This window comes from Coptis chinensis, chromosome 6, assembly GCF_015680905.1.
Source record: "Coptis chinensis isolate HL-2020 chromosome 6, ASM1568090v1, whole genome shotgun sequence".
NCBI lineage: Eukaryota > Viridiplantae > Streptophyta > Magnoliopsida > Ranunculales > Ranunculaceae > Coptis > Coptis chinensis.
In genome coordinates, this window is record NC_141461.1 from 49,804,503 (window position 1) to 49,832,368 (window position 27,866).

At 38.6% G+C, this 27,866-nt stretch overlaps 1 protein-coding gene across 14 annotated transcripts in view; it reads left to right on the forward strand.

Annotated features, from left to right (window-relative positions):
* The first annotated feature begins 1,738 nt into the window (after nucleotides 1-1,738).
* LOC147493405 (protein NAR1-like) overlaps nucleotides 1,739-27,866 on the forward strand; it is a 30,006-nt gene continuing 3,878 nt past the window's right edge. For 5 of the 14 annotated variants that reach the window (XM_086567610.1, XM_086567613.1, XM_086567615.1 and 2 more), the window contains exons 1-6: nucleotides 1,746-2,954; nucleotides 4,114-4,285; nucleotides 4,373-4,422; nucleotides 4,513-4,684; nucleotides 10,870-10,996; nucleotides 11,101-11,192. In XM_086567610.1, coding sequence (XP_086423736.1) covers nucleotides 2,884-2,954; nucleotides 4,114-4,285; nucleotides 4,373-4,422; nucleotides 4,513-4,684; nucleotides 10,870-10,996; nucleotides 11,101-11,192 — 684 coding nt within the window. In that variant the 5' untranslated portion in view covers nucleotides 1,746-2,883. Of the gene's footprint in view, nucleotides 2,970-4,113; nucleotides 4,286-4,372; nucleotides 4,423-4,512; nucleotides 4,685-10,869; nucleotides 10,997-11,100; nucleotides 11,193-18,358; nucleotides 20,034-27,866 lie in introns of those variants that run through there. The other 9 variants (XM_086567617.1, XM_086567618.1, XM_086567624.1 and 6 more) reach the window with 8 other exon arrangements.

Here is a 27,866-nt window from a genome sequence, read left to right on the forward strand (position 1 = left end):
AAAGTGTGAGATAAAGTGGTGTCACTATAAGAGTGGCACTCTAGACAAACCGATATATATATATATATATATATATATATATATATATATATATGAGCATATATATATTTTATACACTTTTATACCATAGTTTATACCATGCCCCACAACTTTGCATACAACATGAATTATAACCTAATTTTTTGTGGATGTGTTCAACCAACCATAAAATGTGTTCAACCAACCATAAAGATCACCTCTACAAAATTTCAACTCATTTGATAATGTTTAACTATGTCAAAAGATGATTGCAAAATCGAAAAATATGAGCCGTTTAAAAAAAATCAAAATTGAGAACAATTTTTAACTAGGTTAGAAATTTCTAAATGATACGAATTTTTGTGGAGATGTCATCAATGGTTAGTAGATCATATCCACAAATTATTAGCACTTAACTCATTTTTAGAGGGGTGTGGTATAAACTATGGTATAAAAAGTATGGTAAACGGAACTTGCTTTATATATAGGGAGTGACTCTCAAGGACAAAAATGCTGAAAAAGTAACTCTCAAGGACATTTTTTTTTTTTTTTTTTTTTTTCTGTAACTCACAAGGACTGGGTAGATGAAAGGTCAAGTATACCCTTGACACAAAGTAAAAAACGGATCGAGTAGATGAAATGTCAAGATGTCAAGTATACCCCTGACACAAAATAATTAACGGCCCGGCCCAGACGAAATGACCCGATGTATTTAGTATGAACAGTCATTGTTCATACCTTTAAGCAGGTGTGAACACTCATTGTTCATGCCCCCCAATTACGAATATTAGCTATAAACAATGAGTGTTCATACGTATTGGAGCTATGAACAATGATCCAATAGGTATGAACATTGATCAAGTTATGAACATGGATTGTTCATACCTATTTGGGAGTATGAAAAATCATTGTTCATACATCAAATATGAACAATCATTGTTCATGACTACTTTTAAATTTTTTTCAATTGGTAGGTATGAACATTGATTGTTCATAGTCCTTGGGTATGAACATTGATTGGGTATGAACATTGAATGTTCATAATTCTTTAGGTATGAACATTGATTGGGTATGAACATTTAATGGCTTTTGGGTATGAACAATCATTGTTCATACACCAGCATAAAGTATGAACACTCATTGTTCATAATAAAATGACAGAAATGATAAAATCAGAAAATATTTATTTTAAATCCGGGTCATTTGTCCTTGAGGGTTATTTTCACGAAAGGGTATAACTGTCATTTAAAAAAAATATAAAAAGGCGGGCCAACTTATTTTGTCCTTGAGGGTTCCTAATTTTGAAATAGTGGGTTCGTGAGTTACTTTTCCCCAAAATTTGTCACTGTGAGTTACTCACAAAAAACAGTGTTCTCTAGACTTCCTTTACCACGAAATTGGGCCTTGGGACTAATTTCTTGTATGAGTACTGAGGGCCAAGTAAGGGCTTAGAAGGGTCAAATGAGGGCCGGGCCCATGCTCCAGAACCTAGACCCTAACTTGCCCCTAACAAGTATGAGGGCCGGGCCAGCCCACCCTTCAATTATGTGAGGGCCAACTTTTGAGGGTTTTGAGACACATTTTTGAGGGCCGGGTTGAGGGCCAAATTATCACCCCACTTCGATCCACTCACAATTACTTAGTCAGGACCTATATAATTTCAGCTCCTAGGTTTAATTCTTAATTCTTCATAGGCCAACTCTCCACCTTGGCACCATCGCTCATTACATTTAACACGTGGCAGTTGCGGAATCTGGGATTTTGCTTTCGTTATTTTGACCGGGTCCAACTATCTCTTTTCTGCCTTCTTCATGCTTCCCCAACTCTTTATTCCACCTAATAGAAAAGGTTAAACCCAGTGTCCATTTATTTATTATTTTTCTCTCGAATACAAACCAAACAGAGATGTCGACGAGGAGAAAGTTGTCCCCAAGTGTACGAATTGGTGATCTGAATGACTTCATTGTCTCTCTGAAGAAGGATATGACAAACTCTAAACAGTAAAAATATCCTTAAAAGACTGCTTAGCATGCAGTGGATGTGTTACGTCAGCAGAAACAGTTATGTTTGGATGAGTTTTTGAATAGTATTATTGATTCAGCAGGAAAGAATGTTATTGTCTCTGTTTCTCCCCACTCACGGACTTCATTAGCTGCTCACTTTCGTCTTTAGGAAACTTACCACTTTTTTTAAGTCATTGGGTGTCAAGTAGAGACTTATCTCTTATTCAGTCTTGTAACCAACCAACATGTTTTCGATAATGGGGAATCATCTAAAACTTCTCTGCCTCTTCTTGTCCTGGTATGCTGGATTATCGCTTTACATTTTCATTATGATTTATGTCTTGTTTAATCATCTTTTGATGGAATCAGCTTGGATATGCTATGCTGAAAACACGCTGTGAAGAGCCCTCAGCAAACGATTGGAGCTATTATTAAGCATCAGAAAATTTAGTCAAACTACTTATCCTCCTTAAACTACCACACCTCATAACAAATTATCTTTCGAATGGGTTGATGACATCAAACTCGGAGATTGAAACTTTAGTCATGTATGATACATTATTCAGAGTTATTTTTATGTGGATGTCTCGCTTGAGAGTCCCTTCTCTGGATAGGTGATGTAACTAGTCATTTGAGGTATATCTTGGGATGTAACTTAGAGATTGGGACCTATGAGTGTAAACAGTGCTAACATGGGCTCTAGAAAGACTCAACGTGCATTTGGGACTTCAAATCAACCTAATTAAATTGAAGATTTATTGAGTTGGTTGTGTGCCTAATCTCAAGTTGAAGGTTTGATCGTACTGATACATTTCCGGTGAATTATTCGGGCTTGCCATTAGATGCTAGTACTTTGCAAGGAATGGTCATTTCAATAACTACTCACTCCCTTCTTTGGAAATCAAATAACTACTCACTCTCTTCTCGGGAATGGTGAGCTATGGTATTGTAAGTTTGTAACAGCTTGGTAACTTATGTCTTGTTTAGTTATGTGAGAAGACTTATACTTGTGTCAACAAAGGTATAAGTGGTACGGTATGTCTACAACTCTAGACCATAGACTCTGACCGAAAACACCAGTTAATGATAGGTGGGAAAGAATAAAAAGTGATTGTTCTTGTTGCAGTGGAAATGAATTAGAGTGTGGTTTTACAGCGCTTCTCTCTGCTCTTTGTTCCTAACCATCTTTCTTGAGTTAGGACATGGACTGATGTTGGACTACATTATAAAGACATTTGAATTTCAATGTCCAACAACCAATTCTAAACATCCCTTTTCCCCTTCTAGGAAGATAGCTGAACATCAGATTGGGAGGGAAGCAACTTCGAGAGGATAGATTATATATGTGTGTGTATATTAATTGCATGGGTTTGAATTGGTGAAAGTTGGACAGGAGTCATTGTGTGATTAGTGGCGGACCCAGAAGTTTTGTCGAGGGTATTAACCTGCAATTCACACATCTGAAAACCGACTTGGATCGGGAATTTTTCAGCCCTTGTGTTTTCCAAAAAGCTCAATAAGTTAAAAAAATTCGTGAATATTGTTTTTTTTTTTGTGTGTAAAATGTGAAAAATTAATTTAGAAGATATAAATGTCTAGTTTAGAAGTAGTAAAATGTGTTTTTAAAGTAGCAAAAAAAACATAGGCTTATATAGCACATATATATTGTTGATTTATTGTATGTTGCACACTATATTTGACACTATCTGACACTGAACACCCTCAGATCCTCCTAGGTCCGCCCCCTTTCAATTAGAAAACCTTGGAATCTCAAACAACAGGAGACTTGATGCATTCGAGCATGGCAACTTTGGTTATGTTTAAATGCTGTTTACGGTAGATGCGACTGACTACCTTGAACTGTTCAAGTCTGATTTATCCTTGCACCCTTGTGAATCTTTTAGCTTTTAGGTGTTTTTCTCCCCTTTTTGTTCTTTTGTTCCATTTGGTTATGTATGTTGGTTCATAATTAATTTCTTTCGTTTAAGGTAAATCAGGCTAGTAGTGTGCATCCAGCATTCTCAGGATTTAGCTACTTTTTAATGCACTCCTTGGTCGTATCTTTCAATGTCTTGATTTGTGAATTTTGTAGGCCAGACAAAATCTACCATGTAACTGTCATGCCATGTTATGATAAGAAGCTTGAAGCTTCTAGGGATGATTTTGTGTTTACAGTAGACAGTGGGGGAGGTAATGCCAATGATCTTTCTGTTTCCGAGGTAGATTCAGTCTTGACATCTGGAGAGGTTATGGATTTGATTCAGGTATGATATGGTCTGCTTTTTATATGTGAATCTACTATGCTAAATTGTATAGGCTATAATACATGTTTTTTCAATTCAATGCTGCAGTTAAAATCTGTTGATTTCAAGGCCTTGGAAGAGTCACCCTTGGATGAACTGTGAGTATATACACGTATTTTTAGTATCTCATCTTGTTTCAAAAGACACGCCTTTTCAACAATTGTACCGTCTAACATATTGGTTTTCAGGTTAACTAATGTTGATAAAGAAGGTAAACTTTATGGGGTTAGTGGAAGTTCCGGAGGTTATGCAGAGACAATTTTCCGCCATGCTGCTAAAACACTTTTTGGAAGACAAATTGATGGTTCTATTAATTTCAAAACAATTAGAAACTCAGATTTTCGGGAAGTGATTTTAGAGGTAAGTCGGATACTGTTTTTATATATATATACACATATATATTTAATCGGTAAATAAAGTTTATTATTAATATAAATCCAATCAAAAGAAAGTAGGATGAGGTGTCTTTAATCGGTAAATAAAGTTTGTTATTAATATAAATCCAATCAAAAGAAAGTAGGATGAGATGTCCTACTAGTGCAAGGATCTAAAGCTCGAAAGAAAATACACATAACATCTACATCTACAAACGAGAGCACCCACTTAAACATAAAAAAAAACTCCCACCCACTCACAAAATGCTTGAACGGTTTATCTTGAGTCTCCTCATGCACCTTAGACCAAAAAAGTAAGAGGCCTTTGATGGACAATATGACGTCCTACTTAGTCACCTCACCGTTGAAGTCTCTTCTAAGTCAGATACTCAGATGCCTTCTTCTGTTGAATTATACGAAGAGATACACTATGTCCATCTAGACACCATTCACTGTCATTTTCTTAGTGTGCTCCAATCCAACTTATGTTAGACTGAGTTCCCACATGGGACCCACTCAAATGAAAGGTCTAATCTCAGTGTTTGCCATTTCTATGAGCATGAGTTGATGTTTGATATGTTATATGAATACTTAGTAATTGTTATTGATGTTGTAGCCTTTAGTAAGGTCATCAATTGTCTAGAAGGGGAAACCTAGAAGGCAATGATGTGGCAAATAAGGGGACAGAAGAATTTTTAATGTTGAAAGGACCACCTGCTCATTGTGGCACTGGGTCACTGAGCTATTGTGGGTCAGGCATTGGGTCGGGCTTGGTAGGTGAACTAAAGAGGGACATCAATCACATCATTATAGGTTTGGATGTGGGTGAAAGATCCGTGGATGAAGGTGAGTGGGAGCATGCTCACTGATGGTAGCGAAACGGGTCAAGGGTTTAGATCTGATGGTCCGAGCAAGAATGATCAAGATGCAGCCCTTAGTGGGCCTGAAAACAGAATCCAATTGATCGATGAAGAGGACAGGGACAGGGTGATCCAAGGATTGGGCATTGAAAAACATGTTGGTCGGATTCCTAGACCAAGCAATCAAAAGGTAAGGAAGAGGAGCAAGGAAAAGGCGAAGCCCCTCAAGGTTAATCAGCGGAAGAAGAAAAGGGATGCTGAGTATTATAGAGTAGTGGCAGGACATGTAGGGGAGATGGAGGATGCTTCTACGACCAAGGGTGGTAGCAGCACGATAGACGAGGATGCAAAGGCAGTAGAGAAGCCAATGAATATGGAAGGGAAGGAATCCCTGATTCAGTTTGGGGAGAAGTGGGGTGTTAAGGTGAACTCGAGCAAGAAAAAGCTTCATAAGCTTATTGAGGAGAATGAGAAGAGATATATTTAAGGGAACAAGGTTGTTGAGCCGACAGAGGAAAGTGGCAGCAAAGACTTCGAGGACATCACTGAGTGAATATGACCATGTCGTCCCAAGTTGCTCAGAGGATGTTGGGATGGAATCGGAAGAGGAATAGGGAGGTGGTCTGTAAAACTTAAATAAAAAGATAGTATTTGCTTGAGTTACCCAACGTGGGTTACTCAAAGGAATGAAGGTGTATTTATAGACAACATTTACAATCTGTTACACATTCAAAATTCAAGAAAGAGATAAACATGAATCTCTGCCATGAGGATATTCAACTGAGTTTCTGTCTAGATGAATTCCTAAGGACTCTCACTTCTGTTTGTTGACATAGTAACAACTTCTATCTGGCTATCTTTTGTTGATGTCGTGGCTGTGTTATCATCCCCCCACAAGCGCAATGGTGTCTGAGGGAAAACATTGAGCTTGGAGTGAAGTCAACAAAATGATCCACTTGGCAGATTTTTTGTGAAGATATCCGCAATCTGTCTTTCAGCTGGAATATGATGAACTTCAAGTTAACCGGCAGCAACTCTCTCATGAGTGAAGTGATAGTCGATCTCAATGTGTTTAGATCGAGCTTGGAAGATTGGATTTGCAGTCATATGGACCGCACTTTTATTATCTCAAAAGATTTGAGGTTTGCGTGGAAGGGAAATCCTCCGATCACGCATAAGAGAAGAGAGCCATGATAATTCAGCCGTTGTAAACACGAGAGCTCGATATTCTGCTTCTGAACTGGATCGTGAAACAGTTTTCTGTTTCTTTGCACACCACGAGATACAATTACGGCCAAGATATGTAGCATAACCAGTCGCGGAACGCCTTGTATTAGGGCAGCCTGCCCAATCCGAACAGAATTGGCACTCAAATCTAGAGAACTAGAGGCATAAATTCCAAAGCCAAAATTGACAGTGCCTTTTAGATATCATAGAATGTGGCGAACATCTTTAAGATGATCAGAAGTAGGTGAGTGCACATATTGACCGACTGTGTTTACACCATATGAAAGGTCTGGCCTAGTAAAGGTTAAGTACTGCAGACCACCCACGAGAGCTCGATATTATGTCGGATTGGCTAAAGGAGTTTCAGCAGAAAATTTCTGGCCTGGAGATAAAGGAGTAGCAATAGGCTTGCTTTCAAGCATCTTGGCGTGCTCTAATAGTTCTATGACATACTTTTGTTGAGACACTATGCCTCGTGAAGTGCGGCGAACTTCAATACCCAAGAAAAAAAGCAAAGGACAAGGTCCTTTATTGCCAATTGAGTACTTAAAGACTCAATGAGAGATAAAATAAAGGAAGTACTGTTTTCGGTGAGCACGATATCATCCACATACAAGAGAGGATATATAAATGCTGCAGAGTCATCACACACAAAGAGAGATGGATCTGAGGAGCTACACTGGAAGCCAAGTTGGACTAAGTAATCTTTAAAACGGTCATACCAGATACGAGGGGCCTGTTTAAGTCCATATAGAGCTTTATTTAACTTGCACACATGGTTAGGAAAGTTGGGATCTACATACCCTGGTGGTTGTTCCATGTATACGTTTTACCCGTGCAAGAAAGCATTTTCGACATCTAATTGTTTGATTTCCCATGAATTTACAACCACAATAGACAAGACAATACATATTGTGGCCGCCTTGACAACAGGACTGAATGTGACGTCAAAATCTGTTCCCCTGAGTTGATTGTAGCCTTTAGCCACTAGTCGGGCCTTGAATCGGTCAACAGCTCCAGTAGATAGTAGCTTTGTCTTGAACACCCACCGCGAATTTACAATGTTCATGATATCATTACGAGGCACCAGTGTCCATGTTCATTGTTAGACAAGACCCGCATTTTTTCATCCATAGCTCTTTTCCAATGTGGAATTCGCAAGGCAGTTTTGTATGTTGTAGGCTCTTGCTCAACACTAGTTAGTAAGCTATAATAGGGCTGCAAAGGATATTGAGAGGTGGTTTGAGTGGCATAAATTTTGGGGTGTCTAGTATTATATGAACGTGAAGCCATGGAACTTGAACTGACGTCCATATTAAGTTCTGGAGTTGGTGAAGAAGTGGTTCCTGCATTAAAAGAGTTGCGAGGAGCTATTGGCACCAAATCGTTAGCATTAGATGGAACTATGCTCTCGTCAATTGCTACTGAAGGTGAAACCACTAAATCTGGATTGATGTCCACACTAAGCTCTTGAATATTTTGAGAAGAAGAAGCTCTTGGATGAGTGGAATTGAGTTGTGCATTGAGAATTTGAGATATGGTGGTTGTGAACTAGCAGGAGAACCTTGTGATACTGAACATCAGAAAGGCCTCAACCGAGCTTGACTATGATATAAAAGAGTAAGACCCATTTTAATCACATGTCGATGCTTATGCTCGGCTCGCCCATTTTACTAGGAGTATGATGAATATTGACGAACAATGCCATTATTATCAAGGTACTCTTTAAAATAACTTTTTGTAACTTCATCCCCTTCATCACAATGAAACAACTTAATTTGTTTACGAAAAACGTTATTAATCATCATGGGGAATTTATGAACGATCCCATTACTTCTAATTTTAACTTCATTGGATATATCCAAGTATATCTAAAACTATCTTCCACAAATATTAAATAATATCGAAAGTGTTGAAGAGAGGGAAGAGGGGCAGGTCCCCCCACACATCGGCATGAATCACATCAAACAAACCAGGAGCAATTTTATTGTCTAATGCAAAAAGGCAACTTACATTGTTTGCCAACTTGGCAACTTGAACAGACAAAACTAGACAGATGCTTAATGGAAATCGGACTACTTTTATTTAAGAAAGACATAACACGATTGGAAGGATGGCCCAATCTTGCGTGTCATCTTTCTTGAGTCCCTCCTTGCTTCAAAGAAGCCACTAAAGCTGTTGACGACGATGCTAAATTAACATCTCCTGGATCAAGTGCATATGGTCCTCCATGCCTACTTCCCTTCCCCAATACCTTTACTGTTTTCCGATCCTTCACAACAAATCCAGATGATGAGAAATCACATAAACAGTCCATATCTTCAGTTAACTTACTGACCTGATATAAGATTTTTGGTATTATGAGGGACTAAGACAGCATTTTTAAGTGACAAATCCCCTAGTTGAATATCACCACCATGGGAAATACTTATAGATGACTCATCTGCTGTTAAGACTGTATTATTACCATGATAAGGAGATGGAGAATTAAAGGTACCTTCAGAATTTGTCATGTGCGACGTAGCCCCAGTATACAGATACCACTCTGCATCATTGACATCTGATAGAGTAAGAGCAGAAAATTCTTTTGGTGTGTTCTCATCATGGTAAGTATGATCAAACCTGTGCCAGCACTTTAGTGCTGTATGTCCCTGTTGTCCACACACCTGGTAAGAGACGGGGTTGTTAAAGCGTGAAGGAAAGGAAGGTCGAGCAGTGGGACGTGGTTCAGATTTTTGAATTGCTGTCCTTGTTTCTGTTTCCCTGCAAAATTTGGATTGTTCTTCTTGGCAAGAAATGCAGTTTCAAAATTATTTCGAGCTCTTATTCTGATTTGTTGGCCAAGAAGGTTAGGAACCAATTCATGACATGGTGGAAGAGCAAATATAGAAGTGACAAAACTGTCATAGGCTGGAACCAGCCCGTTAAGAATGAGCACACCTTTGTCTTCATCTGAAATTACTTGACCAATTGCAGCTAAGGAGTCAAAAAATTTCTTGAATTGTCTACGAAAATCAGAAACAGATTCACCTTTTTGTTGCTTGCAATTTTGAAGTTCCTGCTTCAGTTGGTACTGTCGTGCCTTAGAACGCTGTGAGAAAGTGGTTTCCAGCTTCTCCCAAACTTCCTTTGATGTAGAAATGCCTACAACTTCAGCGAGAACATCCTCAGTTAATGTTGCATTGAGCCAACTCAACAACAATTGATCAGTTATGAGCCACTTTTCAAATGCTGGGTTTGGAATCAAACCCGCTTCCGCATTGCTCTCTTCATTAAGGACATGAGGGGCTGGTTGTGGGATGCTTCCTTCAATGTATCCCATGAGTGTTTGACTTCACAACAAAGGGAGAAATTGCGAGCGCCATAGTAGATAGTTGTTTGCTGTGAGCTTGGAGATTAAACTGGTAATAGAAGATGGAGAGAATGAAGGAAGATTGGGAATGACAGCCATGGGTGTGTTGGTGTTGAAAGTGTTAGTGCTTGATGCCATTGGATCATAGATGACCTTCAAGAATATCACAGCTCTGATACCATAAAACTTAAATAAAAAGATAGTATTTGCTTGAGTTACCCAACGTGGATTACTCAAAGGAATGAAGTTGTACTTGTAGACAACATTTACAATCTGTTACAAATTCAAAATTTTAAAAAGAATAAAACATGAATCTCTGCACGAGGGTATTCTACTGAGTTTATATCTAGATGAATTCCTAAGAACTCTCACTTCTGTTTGTTGGTTTGGTAACAACTTCTATCTTGATATCTTTTGTTGATGATGTGGTTGTGTTACAGTCTGTCCTGTGGGTAGGCTGATCAGTCGGTATAGGTTTAGGTTCAGATCTTTGGGTTTTTTGGGTGTTTCTCTCTTGTATTTTCTTGTTTCTGTTGCTTTCTTTGATTTATTGTTACTGGGTATGGGCCTACTTCAGGGAACCTCGGTTACTTGAGTTGGGTATTGATGTAATAGCAGTGCCGTTTATTAAGATAATCAACATGTACTTGTCAAAAAAAATCAATTACCATGTTGTATCTCTTTTTTCGGTTAGTATCTGCTTGACATATCAAGTAATATTCTATGATCCAGGTGGAGGGGAAAACAGTTCTGAAATTTGCACTTTGTTATGGCTTTCGGAACCTGCAAAATATTGTGAGGAAAATTAAAATAGGGAAATGTGATTATCATTTCTTGGAGATCATGGCATGCCCTTCAGGTAATAGCCTCTACTGTCTAGAAATGTTCATGTAATGCAACCACCTTCTGTATCTGCTGCATCCAAAGTGTTTACAGGATATTAATGCGATGATTTACTTATAGGCTGTTTGAATGGAGGGGGTCAAATCAAACCAAAAGTGGGGCAATCCGCAAAAGATTTGCTTCAGTCGGTAGAAACCGTGCACATGGAAGATGTAAGTCTCTAGTTTGTTTGGTATTTTTTATTCTTTGGTGCATATCTTAGTTGTGGCAGTGTTGTCGTGTTTAGATCCACCATTTCCTTGCTCACTTTAGAGATTACTAGAGAATGGTGATGTATTCTATCTTACTATGCTATACTAGAGCCTTCGGGAGTTTTCTAGGGTAACCTTCTAGAATTCTAGACCACGTCTGGTATTTTTCAAATTTGCACCTTATGTGTCGCCTTTGCAAGGTGCCCATTCCATATTTGTATTAGCACATCCCATACCAAAATAAATATGTAATGCCCTAAATCCCTTCCCAAATACCTGTTTTATTCTGTAAACAGCTTTACTATTTTCAGTTATCTCAACTTCACACACCCATTATACGAGAAGAACAGTCTTGTTACATCTGTTTAATTCCAGAATAGCCCTTCTATATATAAAATGCCAAAGATACCCCTATCTGCAACATAATATACTCTCTAGAACACCTTAATTCCAAAATTCCTCTATATTTTATGAAATGCCAAGGTTGCAAAATCTATCAATTTATACTGGAGACTGGACTATAGATTCATGCATGACTGAAATACCAATTCTACTTCTGCCTACATTACTAATTGATATCCTCATGATATCATTTAGTAAATACAAAAATGCCCATAAATATATGGTTAAACGCATGGCGAACATTCACACATGCCCATGTAAGTAACAGATGTAATGTGCATGCATAAGCTCTACTGTATGATAACTGGGTTATAATGTCAAGCAAGGCATGTCATAATTGTGTTGTCACAGTTTGCATGTCTTAACATGAGACTTCGTTAGGGTAACTACTTTGTGTGAACTTTCTATATCTATCTAATAAAAAGGCTTGGTGTGGGGCCGCAAGGCGGCAAGGCCCCATCCGACGGCTAACATTGTATTTCACAAGTTGTGACATGACACTTTTAAGTGAGCTCAAGTAGTGTGATGGTTAGCCAAAGGCTGTTGGGTGACACTGCATCAGATTTACAAGTCAACAAAGGCTGTTGGGTTTGTGCTTCTGATAAAAGACTGTTCATCGCCGGGCCGTAGGCACGGGCAACCCCTAGTATCATACAATGTAGTCGGTTATACTTTAACAACACACACATCGATTTTACGGCAATAACTACTGTCATTGCTTTTCTTCCTCTCTTGTAGTTCAACATTTATTTGGAGTGATGTGGCGCAATATATATTGCACTACCGAGTGTCAGTCTTCTTGTATAGTTTATTTGCAGTGGCTATTACCGCAGTGACACCATTTCAATTTGTCCAGTACAATTGAATATACCTCTTTCACTCCCCTTAATTACTTCTATTGAAGGCGAGCCCCAAATAAAATTTCCACCTAATTTAAGGTAATAGATTTTATTGTGATAGCAATAATAACATACACGGTTCATGTTGATGACACTAATCAAAAACCATGCCAGACCTGGATTTAAACATTCGATCATTGGTTTAATTCTCACCAAAGTCCATTTATGTGTAAGTGTATCTTGAGACTTGTGTTTGTGGTTGTGTGGGAAATGGAGAATCTAAGTCACTTTGACACTGATATGTGTGTCTGTATCAGATACGGATACGAAGTGTTTGACACAGCAAAATATAAAATATGACATACAATGGGTATGTGACGTGTCCTATATGGACACGTAGATACGCATTCGACACCGACTATTTTGAAAATATGGCGTGTGTAAAGGTTCATTTTGTGTAGAGCCTTACAAATATGAGGGAATGGGGAATGATGGTGGAAAATATTGTTTAGACTGAGCTCGGGTTAGCGCGAGCAGCCTACGTATCAAGTTCTCTGAAGAACTTGAATCAAGTCAGACGTAGTTTCTCACTGAAATTGTGTAATAAAATGGTAGATGGAGAATGGAGAACATGCCTAGGATTCTCCCGCTTCTTTCATTGGTAATTCCCTTGTGATTTATAGCACATGACAATCTCTTTTAATGTGGGACTTCAACGGGCATAAATGGAGGATAAATGGGTGCATGGCTCCTGTTATAGAATTGTTGTAACGACTGTCTTTCCATCTTTAAGCATTACAAGACCTGACTGAGGTCTTGATATGAGCGACCTGATTGAGTATTTAGGTGACCTAGTTAAGGTCTTGATATGAGCGACCTGACTGAGGTCTTGATATAGTTCTGTGATGAGTTGTGTTGGACATGTGTATAATATACATTGGCTACATTGGCTGTGTATATTAGTCCCTCACATAACCACCTCTCATTAGGTCGTTCCTATTCTGTAGGACGATCTGATGAGAGATTAATTCCACATGTGGGAAGCACGTGGGGTATGTAATGATTGAAGATGGGAAGTGATGTTGCTTTGACAAATACTGAATTGATCCTAAAAGTGTAGGTCCTCAATTAGTGAGAAAATTGTAGCTCAAGATCATAGAAGTGTAGGTCCTCAATTAGTGAGAAAATTGTAGCTCAAGAGAGTGTTCTGGTTTGAATTTCTGCACTGAATTGATCCTAGAAGTATAGGTCCTCAATTAGTGAGAAGATTGTAGCTCAAGAGAGCGTTCTGGTTCGAACTTCTGCACTAAATTGATCCTAGAAGTATAGGTCCTCAATTAGGTAGCGAGAAGATTGTAACTCGAGAGAGCATTTTAATTCGAATTTCTACACTGAATTGATCCTAGAAGTGTAGGTTCTCAATTAGTGAGAAGATTGTAGCTCAAGAGAGCGTTCTGATTCGAATTTATGTACTGAATTGATCCTAGAAGTGTAGGTTCTCAATTAGTGAGAAGATTGTAGCTCATGAGAGCGTTCTGATTCGAATTTCTGCACTGAATTGATCCTAAAAGTGTAAGTCCTCAATTAGTGAGAATATTGTTGATAGTTAGCTTTGAATTGGCGTGACTGTAGCTAGCCCCAATTTTGGAGTTGGATTGACATGTTTAGATGACAATGATTACCCCTAGTTCGGAGATGGTTGTGGCTAGCCCCCAGTTTGGAACTTGATTGACCTGCACTAGATCAAACTAACGCCAAAAGGGAATTAGAACAAACTAAATAGTAATTTCGAAGATAGATCGAGCATCGAGCTCAAAAGGCTGGGTTTTATGTGCGCAGATGGCTGTAGCTAACCCAGCTCAGAGTGTAATCGACCTGTAACAGTTTAGCTACACCATGAAAAAACAGTAGTAGTCACGAATTGGCGAGATGTACCAAAAAGAAATCGGTACTGCTGGAGTACATGGATATCAACCATAGTTCTTGTATCCAAACTTATGCATTCTCTGTTATGTATGTGCCTTAACTAAGCTTTTCCAACAATGTCAAGCTAAAAAAAAACATTTGTTAGCCCCCAATGGTATGTATTCAATGCGAGTTGGTAATTGTGGCCAAGCTATCGAAATTCGTCGTCCTTTTTGTTAGCAAACCTGGTCATGAGTTTAGACATGCAGCCTAATCAAATGTACCTGTATAAGTCGCATAGAATGCGTCTTTGTTCCTTGTTCAATGAAGACTCATTGAGGTTATCAAAAGTTGATCGAGGTCGATCGTGATTCTCAAAAAGCAATCAGTGTGTCTAACATGCTATGGAATTGATAAGCTTCATCGAAATTCGAAAGAGAAAACTAAATAATGTAACCATAAGAAATTGAACCAAGTGTTCAAGTTGTGAGTGAATAGCAATTATCCTGATATTGAGCTTGTCTCTTGTATGCAAGGATGCAAACTCACTGGTAATCCAAGTCGATACTTCTCATGGAGGTACCAATGAGAAGTATCCTGATATTGAGCAATTATCCTGATACTTCTCATGTAAGTGAATAGCAATTATCCTGATATTGAGCTTGTCTCTTGTATGCAAGGATGCAAACTCACTGGTAATCCAAGTTGATCTGTTTGTACTATGTACAGAATCGAATCTCTTGAGCTGTAATACTTTTTGGGGATCTATAGAACCAAGTCTAAATGAAAAAAATAGACAATTCCTCAATGTAGAAATGCATAGCATGATATTTTCCTTTTGTTTTTTTTTGACTGTCCAGATGGTAGACATAGACATAGAGAGACTATATTTTTGATTGGCAGAATCAGTAATAGAAATTAGTTGAGCCAATCAAGTGACGGCTTATTAAATTTAGGACTTGGGTCACACTGATTTCTGGAACTGAACTTGTTAGTCCACCAGACAAACCAATCACATACTGAATAAATGTAACGTAGAGCTTTCCCTCCTTCTCATGTGCGACCTGGCGGAAAACAATCTTCAGGCTCCAGTGAAATTGATGACATGCACAATCGGCACTAATTGCCATTTTGTACCAAAATCATGCAATGTACAACTGAGAAATGATCCATCAATCTCTTCGGTAGTTTTTCACTTGTTGTAGTGCACTAGCTTTGCATTACAATATGAATATGTAAACTGCAGCACAGATATTAGTTCCAGAAAAAAAATGTCAATCGAAGTTTTTCAAAATGAATCGAGTGATTGTTGCATCCGCTTTCAGTTGCTGTTCACTGATAGTTGGAGAATTTAGAGCTGAAATATTGCATATATGCAAGTGCATATCTGAAACAAATTGGAAGCATACTTAATTGAAGAATATTAAGACTAGTATGTGAATTGATCCAGGTGATCGAATCCAGCTTTGTTGAATCTGTTGGATTCAATCTTCAAGCATAACCACGAAGCCCGTTGTAAAACATAGACGAAGTCAAAGCATTCATCTATTATGCATACCACCTCTTACTGATTTGTAATCTATAATAATAACCCAACTTGTATACCATCAAATTAATAGCATCTTCATCTTTTGTAGAAATAGTAGTTTAAGTGCAACTAGCATGCATGTTTCAATGGTATTGAATAATATCAAGACCTGTTGAGGTCACTTGGTAGATGCTTATATCAAGTAGCAACGGGATTTGTCCTTTATACAAGACTATATAATGGGATATGATCCCAGGTCAGGAATACAGTTCTTGAGTTCTGTCGATTGCTACTGACATGTTAAAATGTGTCATATGAAGGGCTCATAGCCGATCTTGTATGTACTGGTCTAGCCTAGCTCTTAATACAGTTTGAGCAATGTATCAAATTGGAAGTAAAAAGAGTGAGGTAACTTATTAGACTAGCATCCAAACTCGGAATAGTGGGAACTTCAATGTCTATTTTCTGCAGCACATCAAAAATTGAGTAATTCATCTAAATTTTTTCGACCATGCTTCGTGGGATTGGAAAATGTAAATGGATTTCCAAGAAATTCAATCCAGATACGACACCAATTTAAAGGTTCATTTTGTGTAGAACCTTACAAATATGAGGGAATGGGGAAAGATGGTGGAAAATATTGTTTTGACTGAGCTCGGGTTAGCGCAAGCAACCTATGTATCAAGTTCTCTGAAGAACTTGAATTAAGTCAGACGTAGTTCCTCACTGAAATTGTGTAATAAAATGGTAGATGGAGAATGGAGATGATGATAATGGAGAAGATGCCAGATTCTCCCTCCTCTTTCCTTGGTAATTCCCTTGTGATTTATAGCACACGTCCTTTGGCCAATCCTTTTTAATGTGGGACTTGAATTAGCTTAAATGGAGGATAAATGAGTGCATTGTTGATGTTACAGAATTGTTGTAATGGTTGTCTTTCCATCTTTGAGTGTTATAAGACCTGGCTAAGGTCTTGATATAAGCGACCTGACTGAGTATTTAGGTGACTTTGTTGAGGTCTTGATATGAGCGAGCCAAAACAAAGCAAATATGGGTCAGCAAAAATGGAATTTGCTGGTATGAGTATACTAACTACATAAAAAAAATTCCAAACTTTAATTATCAAATCAATCACTTTAAATGTACCCATACTTAACCATTCTCAGTTTAGAAGACAAGTTGTTTCGTCTTTTCAACCGGCATAGTTTCTTCCCAAGCAAGATTTCCATTCTAATAACTCATTCTAATAACTCAGTAATTGAATTAAATCTTACCGATAACCGCTTCTGTATAAAGGTAGGACAGCGTCCCTGTATAAAATATTAGTAAGTCCTACCCTCCTGAAATTGAAAGTTAGAAATTCTTAATATACATATTTAGTTAATCTATATGTACTCTAACACAAGTCCAAGCACGCACCTGCACAACCAAATCAATTTATCTTATTATCTAAACCGATTAATTTTTTTATACACCCACCCTTTAGTAACTACTCCACGATTTGCACTCCACATATTTGCAAAATCACACATACCTGTGTGCTTCTCTCCCACCGAGTACCACTACATCACAGCTATCTTTGGGACTTTTATACACATAATCACAGTCTCTTTGGGCATAAAATCTCAGGTCATTCATGGCACATTCAATGAATACCTTGGGTCATTCCCGCCACATTCAAGAAATACTCATCTTAACACTAACAGACCATTCATGTCACATTCAATAAATGGCCTGGGTCATTCCTGCCACATTCAAGGAATACATAACCTTATATTCTCATACACTCAAAAAATACAACTAACACGCAAGGCGAATACCTTAGTTCCTCTCTAGGGCAGTCAAAATTATTTAGGTATTTCATGACACATTCAATGAACCCCGGGTCATTCATGACACAGTCAATGAATACCCATCATAATACTAACGGGCTATTCATGAAACATTCAATAAATGCTCACTTATCACATGACATCACAAATCATAATATCTCATTTTCAAATCTGGAGGCGTGGAGAGTTCTAAAGGGTGTGATCGACGCGTTGAAAACATTATTAAAGCGTATTACGTATATTCTTTCAACGAAAAAAGAATTATCTTCTTTTTGTATACCATTGTTCACGCATTATTAATTATCACGATGTCTAAGTGTTATAGCGTCGTATATCATAAGAGAAATATAGCAAGAATGTAATTTTTACGTAATAATTAATACGTGTACATACTTATGTAAAAATATAGTCTTAGCCTAAAGCCAAGCACACTAATAGCCCTAGACCTATCCTAGCCAATAGTCAAAAGTCAAACTTGGTCAATCACCGGCTCGAGCATTAGGGATGCCTGATCCTACCTTTTCTTTTCATTCCCCTATGTCGAATCTCCCTTTGACTAATAGTTTCGGTTTACTCACATCTTTGTTTGATCATGATACAATGTCTGTGGATGCTTTGCAGGAAGCATTTCAATTGCTGGAATATCCACTCTTTAATCCCCGTGTTATGCATACATCGAGTCTCTTATTTGAGCGAATCATCAACTGAAGCTAGATCTTCCGACTCTCCATTTTATCATGGCCCGCACGTAAATCAGAGATTGAGAGATATGGACGTTGGCTCTAGCGATGTCATATTATAATGGGGCCTCTCATATCAGCCCGGATAGGGAAGTCAACAATAGAGAAGTTGATCCTAGTGATTTGATCAATCTAGATATACAAGGTGGAGATATTATAGAGATGGAACGAGGAAGTCCTATGAGTGTTATTCCCATTGCTTGGGGACTTTCTGTGACACCAGATAGTGAACAAGAGACAGTGGAGTGGTTGTTTGATAACATGGAAGAGATTGCAAAGGTGGTTGGTTTATCTTTTTCTGGTAGAAGAGGTGAGGTTATGAAACTCCTAAGATCTGTTATGAGTAGAAAGTATGATGTCGGGGCAGTGGGGAACGATTGTAAGTCCAGTGGGGTGAATAGTACTAAGGGTGGGGGGGAAAATAAACTTGAAAAGGAGTTGAAGAGACTCATGTCGTCTATTAATTATGGCGATGATGCTGAAGGTAGTATTAAAAAAGGGAAAGCTTATGTGTTTAAATGAATCACAAGATCCTTTCGTGGAATGTAAGAGGTTTAGGGAGTGTGTTGAAGAGACCGTCGATTAAAGATTGTATCCGAAAAACGAGAGCTAGCATGGTGATCCTTCAGGAAACCAAGTTAGAGGAGTTTCCAAAGTCTGTGGTAGATGACATTTGGGGTATTATTGATGTGGGCTGGCATTTTCTTCCGGCAGTCGACACTAGAGGAGGTGTGTGTATTTTATGGGACAAAGGGAAGGTTGAGGTGTTTGAAACTGCAGTGGGCACCTTTACAGTATCGGTCATTTGCCTTTTTTAAGGGCAAGATTACGCGTAAAGTTGTGACCTGTGTGTATGGTCCGTCCAATGGTTTGAATATTCAAGAATTTTGGGCTGAATTGGATGATACTTTTGCTTTTGGGAGTGCTTACCCGTGGTGCATAGGTGGTGATTTTAATGTCCTTCGGTTGTCGAGCGATAGGAGGGGCGGTTGTCATATTGATTCGAGGATGGTGAGTTTTGATGATTTTATTACTCGTTGCGAGCTTCTGGACTTACCTCTTAAGGGAGGTCAATTTACGTGGTCTAGTAGGCAAGATAACCCCTCTCTCTAAACTTGATCGTTTTTTGGTGAGTGCTGATTGGGAAGAAGATTGGCCTCGTTTGTCTCAGAATGTTGTTCCTAGTTCGACATCTGATCATCATCCCATTGTCCTTGATAATGAAAGCGGGTCGCGTAGACCTACCGTTTTTAGGTTGGAACTCATGTGGTTTGACGATCCTAATTTTGAGGAGAATATTAAGGATTGGTGGAACTCGTTCTCTTTTGAAGGGAGACCTGGTGTTATCTTTTCAAAAAAGTTGAAGGCACTTAAAGAAAAGATTAAGGTGTGGAATAGAGAGGTTTTTGGGAGGATGGATAGGTGGAAAGAAGAGCTTCTCAGGGATATTAGGGAGTTAGACTTGAAAGAGGAAGTGGATTTTCTTTCCGAGGAAGAAAGAAGTTTTAGGGATAAGCTTAGAGTCGACTTTCAAGTATCGGCAAGAAGAGAGGAAATTTTTTGGAAACAAAAAGCAAAGGTAAAGTTGACAATTGAGGACGAACAATGTACTAAATTTTTTCACCAAATGGCCAAAGCTAGGAACCGGGTTAATTTTTTGGAGAATTTGAGAATAAAAGGGCTTGAAGTTACAGGAGATGATAACCTCAGAGAAGGTATTGTGGATTACTATAGCAATTTGTATACTGAACCTAATTGTTTTAGACCGACGGTGGATGACTTGTGTTTGGATAGCATTTCCGATGAGGAGAAAAGATCTCTGGAGGGTCCTATTGAGGAGGATGAGGTGTGGGTAGCTATTGTTAGTTTGGGGGGAGATAGGGCCCCAGGACCAGATGGGTTTCTGATTGAGTTTTACAAAAGGTGTTGGGAGACTGTTCGTGTGTATTTTATGAGCATAGTGGAAGACTTCTTTGATACGGGTTTCCTTGCTCATCATTTGAATAACACGTTCATTGCTCTTATTCCTAAGGTTAGTGACGCGGATGATATTAGTGATTTGAGACCGATTAGTTTGATCGGGAGTGCTTACAAGATTTTATCCAAGGTTCTGTCTTTGAGGATGAAAAAAGTTTTGTTTAGAATTATTTCTCAAGAGCAAGGGGCTTTCATTAGCGATAGACAGATTCTCGATGGAATTCTCATAGCTAATGAGACTATTGATGATAAGCAGAGGAGTGGTGAGCCGGGTATTGTTTGTAAAATTGATTTAACGAAGGCTTATGATCATGTTAGTTGGAGGTTCCTCGACTATGTCTTAGGGAGGATGGGGTTTGGGGGGAAATGGAGAAGATGGGTGTGGAAGTGTATATCATCGGTATCCTTTTCAGTTCTAGTAAATGGATCTCCAGCAGGTTTCTTTAAGAGTTCGAGAGGTATTAGGCAAGGTGATCCACTCTCCCTTCTCCTCTTTATTTTGGTAGTGGAAGTGTTCGGTAGAATGATCTCGAGAGCCAACTTGAGGGGCATCTTAGAAGGTTTTAGAGTGGGTAGTGAAGGGTTCGCATTTCTCACCTCCAATTTGCTGATGATACTTTGATTTTTCTTAGAGCGGAGGTGGGTCAGGTTAGGTGGTTGAGGGGCATTTTGAGACAGTTTCTGGGCTTCGTGTGAATCTTGCCAAGAGTAAGATGTATGGTGTGGGGAATGTTTCCTTTTTGAGTCGTTTTGCGTCAGTGTTAGATTGTCAAGCGGATTCGTTTCCTTGTACATATTTGGGTCTTCCTTTTGGGGCCGACGACCCGACGTACGTTCTAAATATATTTGGGATCCTGTTATTGAGAGATTCTAACATAAGCTGGCAAGGTGGAGGTGTAGGTATCTCTCAAAAGGGGGTCGTTTGGTCTTGATTAAGAGTACTTTGTCCTCTCTTCTAGTATACTTGTCTCTTTTTGTCATTTCCAAGAGAGTTGCTAATAGGATTGAGAACATCATTAGGAATTTTTTATGGGATGATTCCGAGGAGCAACATAGGTATCATTTGGTGAGGTGGGAGATTCTTTATTTGGCCAAAAACGCTGGTGGTTTGGGTTTGCGTAATATGGTAGCGTTCAACCAAGCGCTTTTGGGTAAGTGGTTATTGCGTTTTGGGGAAGAGAAACAGTCTTTGGAGGAAGGTGGTTGTGTCTCGATTTGGGGAGAAACATTTTGGGTGGGAGAGTGGTCCGGTGTCCATACCTTATGGGTGTGGAGTGTGGAGGACAATTCTTAAGGTGCTCCCGTTGTTCTTAAGAGGTATTTGATATAGTTTTGCAACAGGAGATGAGATTCTTTTTTGGGAGGATCATTGGACCGGTGGTGGGGCTTTAGCCTCTGCTTTTCCTTTGTTGTTTGGTCTATCCAGGGTCAAAGGGAAACCCATTTCTGATTGTATGGTTAGATCCGGGGAGGCATATCTTGGAATCGGGATGCTTGCAGGCTTTGAATGATTGGGAAATTGGAGACCTAGCTTCACTGATGGCAAGGCTTGATGTGACTATCCCGAATGCGCAAAATGGTGATAAAAGAGTGTGGTGTCCCAACAATAAAGGTATCTTCTTGGTTAAGTCTTTTTATTTTTCTATTGTTTCTTGATTGTCTAATGCTAATAGTCCTAGCCCCATTCCTGAATTCCCTGAGACTATAATTTGGAAGTCTAAAATTCCCTCCAAGATTGTTTTTTTTGCATGGTGTGCTTCCTTGGAACGCATCCTTACCATTGATAACTTTAGGCGTCGGAAAATGTGTTTGGTCAATTATTGTCAGTTGTGTAGAAAAGACGGTGAGTCTGTGAATCATGTACTTCTTTGGTGTCCTTTTTCTTGGAAAATATGGTTTGCTTTTCTTTTAGAGTCTGGAATGACTTGGGTATGCCCGGGCCAGGTATTGGATTTGCTTAAAGGTTGGAGTCATGGCCCTTTCTCTTATTCTGGAAATCGCATGTAGAGCTTATTACCTTTTGCGAACATGTGGGGCATTTGGCTAGAGCGAAACCGTCGTCACTTTGATGGCATCTCTATTTCGCGTAAGAAGACAATTCTTTCGATAAAAGCTTTGGTATTTCGGTGGTCTAAAGTCTTCTCAAAATTATTTAGGAGGATGGCACATTCAATTTGAGGTCATTTGTGGCACAATCAATAAATGGGATAACAAGCGGGTCATTTTACATTTTTAAATGCCCACCTATCACATGACAATCACAAGTCATAATATCTCATTTCCAAATCTAGAGGCGTGGTCAGTTCTAAAGGGTGTGTTCGACGCGTTGAAAACATTATTAAAGCGTATTACATATATTCTTTCAGCAAAAAGAGAATTATCTTCTTTCGTATACCATTGTTCACGCGTTATTAATTATCACGATGTCTAAGTGTTATAGCATCGTATATCATAAGAGAAATATAGTAAGAATATAATTTTTACGTAATAATTAGTACGCGTACACACTTATGTAAAAATATAGTCTTAGCCTAAAGCCAAACACACTAATAGCCTTAGACCTATCCTAGCCAATAGTCAAACTTGGTCAACAAGTCAAAGGATTGACTGGTCAACAGCATTAACATGTCAAAGGTCAACATGTTTTAAACAATTAAACCCATCTAACCAAAACCAAATACTAAAGCCCAAAAGTCTTTAGCCGACCCAAATTAACTAAACAAAACTTAAGCCCAAAAGTTTATAACCAAGCCTAAGCCCAAAATCTTTAATCCGATCTAACTTAATATCATACTCTCGGTCATTTCCTCCAACAGCTTCTCCTCCACCGATCTTGCCGAACAGCATGACCACCCAACACCACCAAAAGGTTCGGTTTTGCTTCCCATCAGAAACCCAACTAACCCTTTGGTATAAAGAAAACTCAATTCCATCACTTCCCCAAAATCGAGCTCGACTCTATTGCTCCAACAACACCCAATCAAACAACAACCAAATATCAATCACTTAACCCCCCCGACATCAACCAACAACCCAAGCTTTAACAACACCCAAACAACCAAAACACTGGGTTCGAACAAAACAAACCCATATACGTAAAAGAACAGCACAAAACAATCGGCAGAATAAAACCCATATACCCATATACTAAATCGGCAAAATAATAGCATTCAATACCCATGAATTTAAAGAGAACAATATGACAGAGCATGCAGAATAACATAGAACGGCACAGAATGTCTAAAACTTATCTACATTTTAAGCATTATAATACTAACACAGTTATATATAATTAGTTTTATCAGTAAAGATTGGTTTGACATGTATGCATAATGAAATAGAAACCCTTTCTGTTTCGATAGAAAACTTTCAATAAAAAGTTCAGTGAACAATAAAAATCTACTCACTTGTTAAACGGAAACTCGTTTGCGGTAAAAAACCCGAAATTGAAAATGTAGCGCAATCTTCCTCCTCTTCTCAGTAGATCTCCAGCAATACTTCTCCCTTTTTTCTCTCTGTGTCAAACTCTCTTTTTCCTCTCCGTTTTTAAAACCCCCGAAAACAGGGAAGAGGATTTATCCTCTTTATCCACGTTTCCTATCTCCAACTAATCTTTATCTTATTTTGTTTTATTTTATTTATTTTTTTCTTATAATAATTAGGAAATATAAAAAAAAAAATACAGGGTGTTATAATATACACACCTTAAAGGAATCTCGTCCCGAGATTCAAAATAGAGGGTTAGAGAAAAGCTCAGGGTGCATCTGTCTTACTTTATCTTCAAGTTCCCAAGTCACGTCGTTTTCCCTTTCGCTCTATTGCACTTTCACTAAGTTTACAATCATCCTCCTAAGGTATTTCACATCTCTCTATCTACTATCGTGATAGGCCTCACCGTAAAAGTTACGTTATCATTCAACTCTAACTCCGCTGGCTGAACAACCTGGGTAGGATCCACACATTTCTGTAGCATAGACACGTGAAAGACATCACGAATCATCGCCAAGTTAGGTGGCAAAGCAAGGCGATACGCTAGACTACCAACAGATGCAATTATCTCATATAGTCCAATATACCGCGGACTCAACTCTCCCTTCATGCCAAACCTCATAACTCTACGCATAGGGGAAAACCTTCAAAAACACAAAATCACCTACAGAAAACTCAACCCGTTAGCTTAGAATTGGAAAGCCTAAGTGATCCTCGGTCCCTTCCTGAGTAATTCCTTGACTTGTACTTTCATTTCCTCTAATAGCTTAGGAGCCAGCTTGTATGCCAACTTTGAAACTGGTGCAGTCCCTAGTAGCAAGTCTATACGAAACTCCACCTCCCTTTTGGGTGGCAAACCTGGAATCTCCTAAAAAAACATCTTTGAAGTCTCTCACTACTTCCACATCGCCGATATCCCTCGTAGGTATCTCTATAGAGCACAGGAAACTAGATATCACAGAGTCATCCTTACTAACACAAGTGTGAATCAACCTCGGCATGCCAAGTGTATTCACTATAACTTCCCTCCTCGCACAATCCAAGATAACATGATAACGAGTCAACCAATCCATACCAAGTATGAAATTGAAACCCTCAAACCCCAAAACTATCAAGTCTACCACAAAGACAAGATCTAAGAACTACAACTTAAAACCTTTGCACTCGTTATATAAAGTAATAGAACCTCCTAACGGTGTTTCGACACATAAAGGTTTAGATAGAGGTGTAGTTTTAAAATGTTTGGTGAGATACCAGTTTTAAAACATTTGGTGAGATACCCCAAAACTATCAAGTCTACCACAAAGACACGAGGGGAATTAGGAAGTTGAACCTGAGATACGGATTTGTTGGCCAAAATGCATTTTGAGAACAAGCAGTCGAATAGGTTCAGGCCTTATAATATCGATTCAAATTGTGGTTTGAGACCACCATAGTTTTGGGGTATTTGGGGAGGATTTTTTAAACGGGGTATCTCACCAACTGTTTTAAAACTGCACCTCTATCTAAACCTTTGTGTGTCGAAACACCATTAGGAGGTTCTGTTACTTTATATGACGAGTGCAAAAATTTTAAGTTGTAGTTCTTAGATCATGTCTTTGTGGTAGACTTGATAGTTTTGGGGTTTGAGGGTTTCCATTTCATACTTGGAATGGATTGGTTGACTCGTTATCATGTTACCTTGGATTGTGCGAGGAGGGAAGTTATAGTGAATACACCTGGCATGCCGAGGTTGATTCACACTTGTGTTAGTAAGGAGGCCTCTGTGATGTCTAGTTTTCTGTGCTCTATAGAGATACCTACGAGGGATATCGGCGATGTGGAAGTAGTGAGAGACTTCGAAGATGTTTTTCAGGAGATTCCAAGTTTGCCACCCAAAAGGGAGGTGGAGTTTCTTATAGGCTTGCTACCAGGGATTGCACCAGTTTCAAAGTCGGCTTATAGGTTGGCGCCTAAGCTATTGGAGGAAATGGAAGTGCAAATTGAGGAATTACTCAGGAAGGGTCCGAAGATCACTTAGACTTTCCAATTCTAAACTAACGGGTTGAGTTTTCTGTAGGTGATTTTGTGTTTTTGAAGGTTTTCCCTATGCGTGGAGTTATGAGGTTTGGCATGAAAGGAAAGTTAAGTCCACGGTATATTGGACTGTATGAGATAATTGCATCCATTGGTAGTCTAGCGTATCGCCTTGCTTTGCAACCTAACTTGGCGATGATACATGATGTCTTCCACATGTCTATGCTACGGAAATGTGTGAAAGATCCTACCCAGGTTGTTCAGCCAGCGAAGTTAGAGTTGAATGATAACGTAACTTTTACGGTAAGGCCTATCACGATAGTAGACAGAGAGATATGAAACACCTTAGGATGAGGATTGTAAACTTAGTGAAAGTGCAATGGAGCGAAAGGGAAAATAACGTGACTTGGGAACTTGAAAAAAAAGTAAGACAGATGCACCTTGAGCGTTTCTCTGACCCTCTACCAATCTCGGGATGAGATTCCTTTAAAGTGTGTATATTATAACACCCCTTATTTTTTTTTTTATATTTCCTAATTACTATAAGAAAAGAATAAATAAAATAAAACAAAATAGGATAAAGATTAGTTGGAGATAGGAAACGTGGATAAAGAGGATAAACCCTCTTCCCTGTTTTCGGGAGTTTTAAAAACGGAAAGGAAAAAAAGAGTTTGAGAGAGTAAAAAGAGAGAAGTTTTGCTGGAGATCTACTGAGAAAAGGAGGAAGATTGCACTACGCTTTCGGTCTCGGGTTTTACAGCAAACAAGTTTCCGTTTAACGAGTGAGTACATTTTTATCTTTCACTGAACTTTTTATTGAAAGTTTTCTATCGAAACAAAAAGGGTTTACTGTTTCATTATGCATACATGTCAAACCAATCTTTACTGATAAAACTAATTATATATAACTGTGTTAGTATTAGAATGTTTAAACTGTCGATAAGTTTTAGACATTCTGTGCCGTTCTATGTTATTCTGCATGCTCTGTCATATTGTTCTCTTTAAATTCATGGGTATTGAATGTTATTATACTGCCGATCGAGTATATGGGTATATGGGTTTTTTTCTGCCGATTGTTCTGTGCCGTTCTTTTACGTATATGAGTTTGTTTTGTTCGAACCCAGTGTTTTGGTTGTTTGGGTGCTATTAAAGCTTGGGTAGTTGGTTGATATCGGGGGGTTAAGTGATTGATATTTGGTTGTTGTTTGATTGGGTACTGTTGAAGCAATAGAGTCGAACTCGATTTTAGGGAAGTAATGGAATTGAGTTTTGTTTATACCAAAGGGTTAGTTGGGTTTTTGATGGGGAGCAAAACCGAATTTTTTGGTGGTGTTGGGTGGTCATGCTATTCGGCAAGATCAGTGGAGGGGCTATTGAAAGAGATGACCGAGAGTATGATCTGGTGCTGTCAGTCTTGGTAGTTAAGTTAGATTGGATTAAAGATTTTGGGCTTGGGCCGGATTATAAACTTTTGGGCTTAAGTTTTGTTTAGTTAATTTGGGACGGCTAAAGACTTTTGGGCTTTAGTCTTTGGTTTTGGTTAGATGGGTTTGAAACCTGTTGACATGTTGACTGTTGTTGACCAGTCAACCCCTTGACTTGTTGACCAAGTTTTTTTTTTTTTTTTTTTTTGCTCGGTAAAAGTGATATTCCATTAATAAAAATAAATATAGGCTAAGAAGGCCTTACATTACAAGAGAACAATCGAAAAATAAATATTTACAATGCGATGAAACAAACCATAAGAAGAAAAACGGCTTTAAAAACCCCGACATGCTAGATTTGGAAATGAGATATCATGACCTGTGATTGTCTAAAACATTTAAAATGTGCCGAATCCCATCTAGCAACAAAATCCTCAAAGAAGCATCCTCTAAAGGTATTCGCCTTGCGGGTTAGTTGTATTC